The sequence below is a fragment of the Nelumbo nucifera genome, chromosome 5, assembly GCF_055504915.1.
Source record: "Nelumbo nucifera cultivar China Antique chromosome 5, China Antique-T2T, whole genome shotgun sequence".
NCBI classification, from domain to species: domain Eukaryota; kingdom Viridiplantae; phylum Streptophyta; class Magnoliopsida; order Proteales; family Nelumbonaceae; genus Nelumbo; species Nelumbo nucifera.
The window spans coordinates 7809831-7823246 of NC_142653.1; the positions used below are offsets into that span (position 1 = coordinate 7809831).

Here is a 13416-nt window from a genome sequence, read left to right on the forward strand (position 1 = left end):
CAATGGTTTGCACTACCGGTTTTGACCAAATTTATCTTCTTTGCTGTTTCTTTTGAATAGTAGTTGAGATAAACATTGTCAACTGTGCAGTGGCCTCTGATCTGATTAACCCCAAGTGTAATTTTCCATGCATGGAAGGGAATGTATATCAACATATCTACGTGATTTTCAATCGCAGCATTAATTTATTCTTGTACTATCTCTGCGACTTGTTTGGACGTGATTATCAACTACTAGAAAAGATATTTTCATGTATGGTGCAAGAAACCGAGAAGCTGCTTATACACCAACTGTAGGTCTGTAATTAGTAATTACTAAATGCAATAGCGGGGGCAGAGCGAGGGAGAGCGCTTGTCTTGTGAGTTATGTGATCACCTTGATTTATCAACAATCATCTTGCCATTTAAATATTTTATTGGTTTGAGAATAATTTATTATTAAAATAAGGGAAATTGTCTAAAATTTTATTTCTCTTAAATTTACATGACTTTCTAAAGAGTTTGGATTTGCTCCTCAAAGAACACGCCTCACACCGAATTCACAGCATGTTTCGGCAGTGCATCTGGAACATCCCTACTTGTAAATTTTTAATTCATGGGAAGATGTTCCGGATGTACGGCTGAAATGTGCTGTGATGTCGGAGGGAGGCACGCTGTGTGAGGAACTTCAAAACGTCCAAGAACCCATGTCAGTAGAGTCCGGATCTCCTGCCCATGAGAACTCTGCCCACGTTTATCCACACATGGAGAACATCTCATCTTCTGCATAATATCATGCAGGGGGAGATGTTCCCAATTCACAAGGGATAGTGTATTATGGGTAGGCGTGGGCAGGATATCTAGAATCATGTCAGTAAGTTTTTGTTTTCCAAAACCCACTATTGGTTACAGTACCGTTAGTGTACATTGAAAGTTCTCTATGTGAGAACAAATGTAAATTTCATTACCAAACTACCCCTGAATGGTGAGTCAGCCTTGTTAAACATATTTTTATGACTAAATGCCCTTAAACGCCCAACTGCCTTATATATATAAGATTTCTGCTCTTTGAGAGACACTTTGCTCTCTCATTGTGCTGCTTGAAAGTATTCCAATGAAGCTGAAAAATGGGTTTGGGTCGAATAACAACAGGTATTTCTCAAATATTGAACATATTTTTAAGACTAAAATGCCGTTAAATTCCCAACTACCTTATACATTGTTTTCAAAACCAGACCAGACCGGACGGTCGGACCGAAAAAACTGAGAACTGGTCACTTGACCGGTTCCGTTTTCCTCCAAAACCGCTTTTTCCCTTAAAACCGTTGATTTTGGTCAGCAAACCGCTGAACCGGCCGGTTAATCGTTCGAACAGTTTTGACCGTTTTGCAATTTTTAAAATTTTTTTTTGTCAAAACGGGCCAGTCGTTCAGGTCAAACGATTGGATCGGTAACCGGACCACTGACCGGTTCGATCACCGATTTGTTTTTAAAAACCAATGACCTACTAATATATAAGATTTTTGCTCTTTCAGAGACGTTTTGCTCTCATTATGCTTCTTGAAAGTATTCCATGGAAGCTGAAAAGTGCGTTGTGGGTCGAATAATAACAAGGGTATTTCTCAAATATTGAAAAATGGGTCAAATATAACAAAGGGTAAAAAAGCAACCTACTAATATCTATTAGTCTGTTTAACGTCAAGTTAATGACATGGGGTTCCTTGGACATTTTGAAAAGTAATGGTAAATTTAAGAGAAATGCTGAAAAGAGTTTTAAGACAATTTCCCTTAAAATAAAAGCATTAGTTAAATGGAAATTTGCAATAAATTGAAACTTCATCCAATTAACGAATTTTCTCTATTTATGTTAAAGCTTGTTGTTTTCCTATGATCCAATAGCTGCATAACTCCAGTCCACAAGCTCTTGGTGGTAAGATCGGAGACTGACTCTCTCGGGCCCCAACCCTTAATCCCCTAAAACGTGTAAAATGTTATACTAGAAAATATATATATATATGGCCCGTTCAGTTCGAGGAATAAGGGTCTAGAATCGGAATCAAAATAGGGTATTCTAATTCCAACCATTTGATTTGATGGAATTGGAATCCCATTCCCATTTCTGCTGGAATGACATTCCTCCATTTGAGGAAATGGCCATTCCCTGCCCCTCTCTTGGGAATGAATTAATGAAATCTCATTCCTGCGGATTCCAACTCCCATTCTCATTCCTGTCTGAACCAAAAGGAGTTTAGGAATAGACCATTCAGATTCCAATTCCAAAGGATTTCGATTCTGATTCTGATTTCGATTTCAACTGTGAAACTTGAGAAATGTGTCATATGAAAATATATTTTGATGTAAGTTGCTTTTCTGTTTTCTTTTCTTCTTTTCTTTTCTTCTGTCTTAGTTGTTGTAAGGTTTGGTTTTGTTCCGTCTGTATTATATTGTTCTCATAATGTTTAAACTAACAACCTCATCAACCTGGCATTTGAAAGTTGTTTAGTTGGAATTAGGGGTGTTAATGGACTAGACCAAACCAAAATCAATTTGGATGGATTGGATGTACTGACAAGACATATTGAATTGGATCAGTCCAGACTTAATGGTCCAAAGTATTTATTGGATTGGATTAGTTTGAATCCGGTCCATACGTAATGTATTTATATTGGATTGATTTGGATTGAGCTAATATCTAATCCATTGATAGAAAATAGAAACATAGGTGTCAATGGACCGAATTTGGTTAGAGCTATTCTAAATTAAAACAAAATTGAACATATTGAACAGTCCATACATTCAATTGGACTGGTTAAAAATATTCATTAAATTGGATTGGGCCTGGTCCATTTGTAATGGACTCACATTGGACTGGATCCTGTTGGACCAAATCCAGTCCGATTGACACCCCTAGTTGGAATGCTACTGCAACTGCAATTTAATTGAAGGAGAGCAAGAAGACAAAAAAAAAAGAAAAGAAAAAAAAACCAAGACAAGAATAAGCAAGAGAAATGTACGGTCTAATTATTTCCCCGCAATCCAGAGGATTACAAAGCCTCTAAATAATCCAAAAAAAATGTTTCTTGCAAAAAGAAAACAAAACAGAAAAGAAAAAGAACCCACCTAATGAATCTAATGGGGCTCATGTTATATGTCGCCAAATCTTCTCCCGAATTGGGCTGGCCGTTTATTCATTTTTCTATTTTTTGGTCAAAACTGATTGAACCGTGGATTATTCAAGATGTTCATATATTTTCACTATTTCTCCCATCCCGGTAAAAATCATAAGCCGTGGAGCCTTTTGGGTTTTATGCCGATCCAATTTAGAAAACAAAAGCCGGGGGAGCTTGTGTTCATCTGTTTGCACTTGGGCTATGGATTTTCACAAAATAAGAGAAACAGAAGAGAGAGAAAAGAGAGACAAGTCAATATAATATCCCTCGACATTCTATTTCTCTTATTTTTAATCAATCAAAATACAGTCCTAGGGAAAGCAACACCAACGGCGTCACGTTTTAAAACGTCAAATCAGTCCTCCATTATAAAGCACAAAAATTAAAAAATAAATAAAATACATCCTTCAATAACGTTTTTACTAATATAGTGTCTATTCTTGCCATGGCTTCATATAAATCATAAAATAAAATCAGCATATCATATAATAATCAGTTAATATTTGTAAATGAGGTTAATTCAAATATTTTAATTTTTAAATTTAAATCTAATCTTTTAGTTTAGAACTTTACAGTTTATGCATTTTCACCTTTTTATCCATTTACTTTCCTTGCTAAAATATGGTACCAATTGTTGGGTTATGGCTTGGATGGGAAGATTGTCGTTTTTAGATTAACAGAGTACCTGCAACAAAATGATTGATTCTACGACCCATAAAACATCTTTTAAGTTGAGATCAAATCAGCCCCTCACAAGATTGTCTCCCACAACCTTCCACAGCACATCCCAAAAATGATGATACCATCATTAGGAAAAATTTCCAAAACACAGCGAAAATGTGTGGTTGGATATTGCAGGGAGCAATTTTGTGGGAAGCTGATTTGAACCCTTTCAAGTTCAGCTAATCAGTTTACATAAAAAAACTATACTAGCACATGTTTAATCCCAAAACTCCATATTGGGAGAAAGGATAGCAAACGATCATCCTAAATATAAATTCGAATCTGTTATCCACAACACATTGCCTGATTCCATAAAAGAATATTTTCGTTTATTACTGTTCAGTGATCAGGACTTCAAACCCATAATATGGACAAAGGAAACAGAGATTAGACGTCTTTCTCTAACAGCAATAATTTAATTATATCGAACAAAATTATATTTAGGGCTGTCAATGGGTTGTGGGATCTACCCAACAGTCCCAAACCGACAATCTAATTATAAGTTTATAACGGTTCCGATTCCTGATATTGTACTGATAAATAGTTGGGTTGGTTCCAATTATTGGCTGTCCAAATAGTTTTTATTATTTTTTTATTTATCATATTTTATGCTTAAAATAAATAACATATAAAATAAAAATATTTAATTATTAACATATAAATAATTTCATAATTTTCTCAGATACTACCATCAAATTTTAAATTTTAAGTAATTATATAAATAACTAAATATAACTTTCAATACAACATTGGGTCTGAACCAACCCAATGGACCTGACTATCGGTTTAGGTCAGACTCTATCCAGACCCAAACCGTTGACAGCCCTAAATTTAGATTGGAGAAAACCCACAAAGAATTCGTTATGCCTGGATGTTGAAACAAAAAATAGAATATTGTAAATGGAAGGAAAATGTGCAAGCATTAAAATTGACACCGTCCTCGACCAAAGAAATAACATGAGAAAAAGTAACCGGATACGAGATCAGGAATATATATTCGATTGAGCACCAGGGCAATCAGCTTCACATTTAACTAATAAATGATGCTTTTAGGTTATATTATTGTGGTAAAAAACTAAAAAAGAATAGAATTACGAAAAAAACAAACGAGACCATCACTATTTTTAATTGGATGATCTAGCAACCTCCAAATCGTGTATATTTATCGATCTGATTTTCTGGTCGGATCCACCCAAAAGATGCCAAAAGGGAAAATAAATAGCTGGGCAAGATGAGTTAGAGGACGAAATGGATATCGTCTTAAGTATCAAAAAGATGTTTTATCAAAAAATAAAGCTCTCAAGTCTCAACCAATTCCAGTACAAGTTCACAAAAATTATCAACCAACCATATTAAAATAGCAAAGCCTAGACTACCATACGTCAGAAAATCCCGCCAGCAACATTCATGGTCCATTCCTCAGCGGTACTGAAAAGACACAAGCCATTTAACATTAAATTAACTTGACATTTTTTTCAAACAAACAGCAAAAAGCCCAAGGTTTTATTAACCGTTAGAAATAAAGGAAGCCTGTGTGTTTTGTTAGTATGAGTTTTTTTATGTTGGAGAGTGAGCAAACATTTTTTACGCCTAAGAACAAGCTAGGCCTCATGGGAAGATTCATATAACTTCATTTTTTTTTTTTGAAGTGTGCATTTTCATGGGGTCCCAGCAAAAGGATACAAAAACTGTAAACACGTTTACTAGCATTCATCAAAAATTACTAGGGATTTAAACAAGCATGAAACATGAACATACAACCCCAGACACTAGCATTAGGTTAAACTAGAAATAGATGGAATTCTAACTGAAATAAATATATTAAGGGGAAACTAGAATCTCACTCACTTTGATGAAGCCAATTTCCTTGGCATTGCTACGGAAGCACTGTCTGCAGCACATAAGTCCATATTTCCGGATCAGTCCATGAGGATTCCCGCACACTCGGCTGACAAATTGAAAAAAAAAAAAACATCAGAACAATTAAAGCTTGCTAAAAATCTTAAGGATATCTGCGCATTTGATTTACTCAAATAGCAGTACTGATTTCACGTAGGCTACGAATTCACGAATAATGATGCATCCAAAACAACTAATTTCAAACTTTAATGGATAAATAAAAAATCATCATACAGAAGAAATAACCAATGGGATAAATCATCATGTACATCATTACAATACATTAGTGTGACCTTGCATGAGTCTACAGGTGCCAATAGGATAAATTAGTAGCTCTAGTTGAATTCAGAAATATTTACTCATTCAAGTGACCTGGTAGCTATAGGTGCCAGTGATAACCACAATGCACGGCACACTAGTTTCTAATTACCATAACCACAGATTCCCTATTAAAATGCCATGTGGATTCGGAACAGCAATCAAAAAGGGAAATGAGGATTGGGTTCTGATGGGTAGAGTAGGTACTTGTCACGTATTGGCTACACAGCGAACAGGTGATTATATGAAGGAAAAATCATTCATTCAAAATATGCAAATAACCAGATAGCCTCACCAAGTATGAAAAACTCACAAGTCTTGGCATTCCCAAAAGCTAACCACATAACCAAGTTGCATTAGTGGAACACATTTTTTTCTCATGAACAAAACGAAAAAAAATTAATATCAGTATATCACTGACAAAAGACCTACTCAACCCACTGAAACTTTTGATTACACTATTGCAACTTGTGACTAGATGGAAAATACAAATTCAGGGATCATGTTGATAAGGGCTCTGGGTACTTTAATATCACTATATCACTGACAAAACACCTACCCAACCCACTGAAGCTTCTGCTCGAAACTACACTTTTGCAACTTGTGATTAGATGGAAAATACAAATTCAGGGATCATGTTCATAAGGCTCCGGCAACTTTAAGTACAAATGTACGACGATCGCATTATTCCATCTGCCCCAATTGTGTGATTTGCATCCAGATAATTGAAATCATTGGACATTGCACAAATAAGGCTTTGATTGACTTTAAATGTGAAAATCAATATAATACTAATGATTTAAAGGGACCTAAAATGACAAAAAAAAGTGGTTAACGGTTCTAGTCACTACTAAACCATAAGAATTTCTCAACTACAGAGGGCAATTTACACCATTTCCATGGTTGCTAACGCATGGCTTATACAAAGAAAAAATATCTTAACAATCATGTTACATGTCCTGCAACCACTTGCATATGATCTTGACCAAGTTTAAATACTATAGTTGTGAAAATCTTACTATATATAATATGAGTATATGACCCACAAGAGTATCGTTTTGAATCTTACATTTGGACCCTGTTCTTAAAAAAATATATCTGCAGTTGCTGTTTGGATCTTACTCATATTTGTCTCTTTTACCCATATCTGTTATCAAAACCTTAGAAGTTTATTTCAGTTTTGTAAAGCAGTTGGTCAGTCGATTTGTGAGGTCTATTTGCGTAACGAGGCTATGTAAAATCAAACTTTCAACGATATCAATCTTCGATAGATCCTGCCTTAGCGACTACCCAAAGCTTTCTTTATGAAACCCATAAAGAACACAAATCATTCATACACACCAATTTAAAGTTTCTTTGTGGCAAGTCTCATATTTAAGAAAGAGAAATTTGGGGTTAGTCTCGCATATTAAAAGAGAAAGAAGAATATTGCAATAGATGGACTGTTATGGAACAAATAATATAGTATAGAAAGTGTTTCCGCATTTCAACTACAACAATTCTAAGGCTCAAGCCAGAAAATATCCAGAAGAAAACCCTCACCATGCGCGGGATCCAGGACCGTAGTTCTTTGGGTGCGAATTCCATACATTTGAGTGACCCATCGCTCCCTGCCTACTTCACTGTGTTGCAGAAGAAAACCCTAATCTCTAGTATTCGAACTTTAGGAGAGATTCTGGCCAGAGAAAAGAGGGAGGCGTTTTGGCTTTTATAGCTCTCATTGAAACCCTACTTCCTAAACGCCTAGTCGCCTACGCTACTTAACGAACCAATGCTATGTCTCGTTCAAAGAGTACATACGTATTAGGATGATGGTAGATTCCAATCTGACGGGCGAAAATAGTTACCCGTCAAATGGGAAATTCTGTTGGGTTGGGAAGTAAAGCGAGAAACAAGCTTTTTATTATACCTGAATAACCATTACCGGTTGTTTGGTTACAAGGTTTGCTGGTATTATGATATGATTTATCTATTTTTTTTATTCTCTGTGTTTTTTTTTTAAATATAGAACACTAATCATTACTTATCTTGATTATATTAAACAACCAATGAGATGTACTTTCCCACAACTTAAATAATCTCTTCTCCTAAACTACCTCCCCCACTTTCTCCAAAATTATCCTTAATTCCACTTTATCTCCAAAATTATCTCCAATTTAGTGGAGAGTTTCTCTCCTAAATTATCTCTAATTCCTATTCATCCTCTCCCCTACTTTTTATCTATATCTATCTAAAGAAAATTTGGATTAAAAAATTTCAGAATTATTTAAATATTCTAACAAAATTATATAATATCTATAAAATATTTATTGAAAACACAAAAAAAAATAATTTTATATTTTTACAAAATATATCACAAAATTATGTACTAACAATTTAAATTATGTTTTTCTAGATTATCAATTTAAATGTTTTTCAAATATTTAATAATATGTAATAGCTTTAAACAAATAAAATTCAAATAACAAAAAAATTTAAATATTTTTTAGATTATTTAAATATTTATCATAACTATATTTTAAATAGTTAAAATAACATAATTATGTAATAAATTTAAAAATTTTTTCAAAGTAGAAAAATAATTATAGCATAATATTGAAATTAATAATAATTTAATATATTACAAAATTAATATGAAATTATGTAATAACAGTATAAAGTATGATTTTATGGATAATTAAATTGAATAAATAATTAATATTTTAAAATTTAAATATTTTACATATTATTTAAGTATTTAAATAACTAAATATTTTAAATAACAAAATATTTAACATAACTAGATTTTAAATAGTTGAAATAAATAAATTATGTAATAAATTTAAAAACATTCTAAAAATTACAAAAATAATTATAACATAATATTGAAATTAGTAATAACTTAATATTTTTAATTAATATTATAAATAAATAATTTCACTTATATCAAGGAATAATTCGAAAAAATAACTTTCAAATCATTAATATTTATTAATAATAATTTTAACTCTTAATCTGTATTTATTATATAATTATATATACTAAAATTAATATTTATTGTATTTCAGTAAATATTTATTATTTTTTGTGATAAATGTATTTTCAATGATTATGTATAAATTTATTTTGTTTTGATTTAACATAAAACTTTCAATAATTATTAGAGATTAAACTACTAATATTGAATTTTTAAATTTAATTTATTATACTTATTGTATTTATTGTATTTTTGTTATAACTTATTGATTAATTGATATTTATTAGAGATTAAACTATTATTTGAGATTATACTATTTATTGACTAAGCTAACATATTTTTAGTACTTATTGTATTTTTGTGATTTTTGTAATTATTGTATATTTTCAATAATTGTGTGTTTACGCTATAAATTTTTAATAATTATTGGAGATTAAACTATTGTTATTTATCGGAGATATGACTATTAGTTTAGCTAAAATTATGAGTGTTGATAAGTTGGTTTAGACATGTCGTAGGCTATTTGGCCAACCAAATTGACCTGCCCAGGTTGGGGAGTTGGTCAGCTGAAGCAAACTAACCTTTTGTGAAAATCGACCCACTCAAGTTGTATCGGTTTGGGTCGATTTTCATAGAGGGTCAGTTGGTGCAAAAGATTTAAACTTAAAATTTTAATTTAATTTTAAAAAATACAGTGCAATTGTAAGTAAATAGTGGTCACTTGGATCATTATAACAGAGGAAGTGTCAAACTAATACTATGCAAATGACTGTCATCAGTCCATAACTCATCGCACATTTGCAATGATTTCATAACTTATCACACAACTGTGATAAACTCGTGGCTGAAACAGGCTGCGATTAACTAAATTTTGCAATGAGTTATTTGTGCCATGTGGTTGATACTCAATATATCCTTTTGATCATTTCTATCTTCAAATTGAATATTCGGTGGACGGGGATAGTGTTTTCAAAACTTGATCAAATCATATGGTTAGACAAAAAAATTGGGAACTAGACACCGTTTCACCTCAAAATCGCTTTTTGTCCAAAAACCATTTATTTGGTTAGCAAACCGCTTACATGGGCGGTTGAACCGTCAACTCGGACAACAGTTTTGGCCTTTTTTTTTGTTTTTCTATTTATTTTTTTTGTCAGAGCAGGTCATCCATTCAACAGACAGACTGTTCGACCCCATAACGGTTCTCTATCTGATCCAATTTTAAAAACCTTGGATGAGGAATGGGTGCCTTGCCTTGAGCTTGGCTAGGTGTGTGGCATGGCCTGACCCATGGACCAGCCCGATCCACGGTAGGGCACAGGCTCATGCAGGCTCGAGCTGTGGGCCGTGCCGAAACGACCCCTCAAACTATCCTAGAGGAGGGAGGCACGACTCGGGATGCCTCGTGGGCCAGCACGACACGACTCACACTTTTGTGTGGGCCACATGTAGGTCATGTCATGCCGACCCAGCATGACCCAATTTACACCTCTATTTGAACCTGCCCAATTCTGGGAACGGGGTAGGGAAATTCGAGGATTCTCCATCCTTGATGAGGAGTAGAATGCCTTGCCCCTGAACTCGCCCAACATTGAGGAGTGGTTACTTTGCTTTGAACTCGCGTGTCACTAGGGACGGAGCAAGAATAGGGTAGAATGTCTTGACAATGGGGTGCCTTGCCCTAAACCCACCCCGTTGTCATTCCTATATAATTGTTAATTATTAGTGGAACAACAATTATTAAAACTACTACAAATTATTAATAAAACTAAATTTATTAAAAAATATTTATTTATATTCAATTAACAATAGTTATTTTTTTATAAATCAACATTAAATGAAAAATAAAATTATTAAATCTTTCAGATTTTACCATGCATTGCACGGGTCTCTGCTAATAAATTCTTAAGAATGCATGAAATCGTGAATTGATTTTTATCGCCATAGCTGGTGTGATCATATGTGCTCTCATGTGGAAAAAAATATGCGTATAAAATTATAAATACATAATTATAGACTAGAGGTTATATAAATATTATATATAATATATTTTATAACTTTTAATATACTTTAAATATGGTGTATTAATGGCAAGTTCTTTAATCTTTAAAGCAAATTATTACGATTCAAGTCTCTTAAATTAAGTTTTTTTCAAATACATATGTAATAAATTAATATGTAAAATAAAGAGTCATTAATTAACATAAATTAAAATATGAATTAATAGTAATTAAACAATATATGAAAATAAGAGGTCATTGATAGGGGTGTAAACGAATCAAATTCGAATCGGATAAGGCAATATCCGAATTCGAATCCGATTAGAAAATTTGATATCTGAATTCAATTCGATATCCAACGGATATTGAAAATTAATATTTGAATTCGAATCAAATTAAATATTCGAATATTCGATTCAATTTGAATTTGAATTCGACTAATTAATTATTTTAAGTAATTAATAAATATATAAAATAAATGTTTTATTTATATAAAGCATATAAATATACAAATTATTTATATAATTTAATTATTATATAAAACATTTAAAAATTTTATATGTTATATATAAGAATTAAATAATCGGTCGAATTAGGATATTTTTCGAATCGAATCAGGTCATATTCAAATTCGAATCCAATTAGCTATTCGGTATGAATAGGATATCCAAATCCGACCGATTCAATTTTCGAATTATTTGAATTTGATTCGATTATACCGAATCTTGAATTCGAAATCGGATTTTCGGATACCGTTTACACTCCTAGTCATTGGTTCGTATCTTGCTAAGCACATTTTTAACTTTCTATTAATTAAGGACCCAAGCAGTTTCATGAAATCGGGACCAATTTATCGGTTTTTCTGATTAAATCATCTAATTAGTCGGCTTTTACCAGTTTTTTAACCAAAGCGGTTACTAGGGTATGACGACCAAGGTCCCGGGTCACAATTCAACCAATCCAACCTATTGGTTTAGTCTGTTTTTCCAAACACTAGTTGTAACTAGGGGTGGCAATGAGCCAAGCTTTTCACAAGCTCAAGCTTAACTCGGTTTTAACCAAGCTTCGAGCCAAGCTTGAGCCCAATTTATAGGCTCGATTGATAAACGAGCCGAGCTCGAATATATATATATATATATATATATATAATTATAGAAAATAATTTATATAATAAAAATATTATAATTCTTATTTTTTAAATATCAAATAAAAAATATTTTTATATATAATTTTTTATTTTATAAAATATTTTTCCTTAAATCGAGCTCGAGCTTATGAGTTTTTGACTCAAGTCGAGCTCGAGCTCAATGTTTTAGCTTGAACCGGGCTTGAGCTCGAGCTTGAGCCTTATACAACCTTGGCAAGCTGAGCTTGAGCCTCATACTATTCGACTTAGCTTGGCTCGGCTCAAATCCATCCCTAGTTGTAACCCTTATCGTAGGTGTTGAACCCAACTCGAACATCACCTCTTTGTAGAATTTTCATTCAACGGTAAAGAATAATGACTAGTATTGAGTTTTGGGTTTCACTATGATACCGAAAAAGATATGGCATTTAAGAAACTTGTGATCAATGTTTTCGAACCATTGTTGATTCGGACGGTCAGACCGTTTGGCCTGGAAACCATCCAGGCAACTGGTTCCGTTTTACCCAAAAACCCAGAATCTAGTAAAAAATTGTTGGAAAAGTCAACAAACCATTAACTCGGGTGGTCAAACTGTCGACCCATCGACCTGTTCAACGATTTTTGATTGTTTTTTTAATTATTTTTTAATTTTATTATTAGAACGGGCCATTTGTTTGAACCGGACGGTCATATAGTTAACCCAGAAACGAATGCCCAAAACAGTTCCATTTCTGAGTTATTTTTTAAAACGTTGCTTGTTACCAATAATGTGTTAACGAATAAGGTGGTATTTATGAAAATTCATGATTAGGTTTTAATTGGTAAAAACCCTTACAGTAGCATGTCTTTTCGGCATTTTCGATTTTCCCTCTGAATTTCTAAAAGGATATGTTAGGCCAAAATTGGTAGGGGAGCATTGTTCTGTTAAAACCGAAAAACCAAATTGAAAATCTTCATTTTGATTTTTTCAATTGAGTTATTTCAAATTTTTATTACTTCGATTTTACAGAAGTTTGGTTTTGGTTTTCAAGTTTGAAAAATTGGTTAACCAAGTTTCATTATTTCAATTTTACTTGGGTTTTTCATTTAAAGCTTCAGTTTTAAAACCGATTACTCACCTCTACTAATTGGTAAGTTCATCGTGTCTCTACCATCCAGGTCTTTACACGAAATGCGCCTTATTGGGTTCCAAGTTCCAACCTAATCATTGCAGTTTGCAGGAGATTGATCTCATTTTGTTGTTGTT

At 32.9% G+C, this 13416-nt stretch overlaps 1 protein-coding gene across 1 annotated transcript; it reads right to left on the reverse strand.

Moving 5' to 3' along the window:
* Nucleotides 1-5107: 5107 nt before the first annotated feature.
* On the reverse strand, nt 5108-7819 carry LOC104608076 (small ribosomal subunit protein uS14z/uS14y/uS14x). The gene is made up of 3 exons (XM_010273944.3): nt 7631-7819; nt 5720-5819; nt 5108-5299 (listed from the first exon to the last, which is right to left on the reverse strand). Exons 1-3 carry the CDS (start codon nt 7690-7692, stop codon nt 5291-5293), a joined length of 171 nt encoding a protein of 56 aa, XP_010272246.1. The 5' UTR covers nt 7693-7819; the 3' UTR covers nt 5108-5290.
* Between the last annotated feature and the right edge of the window lie 5597 nt (nt 7820-13416).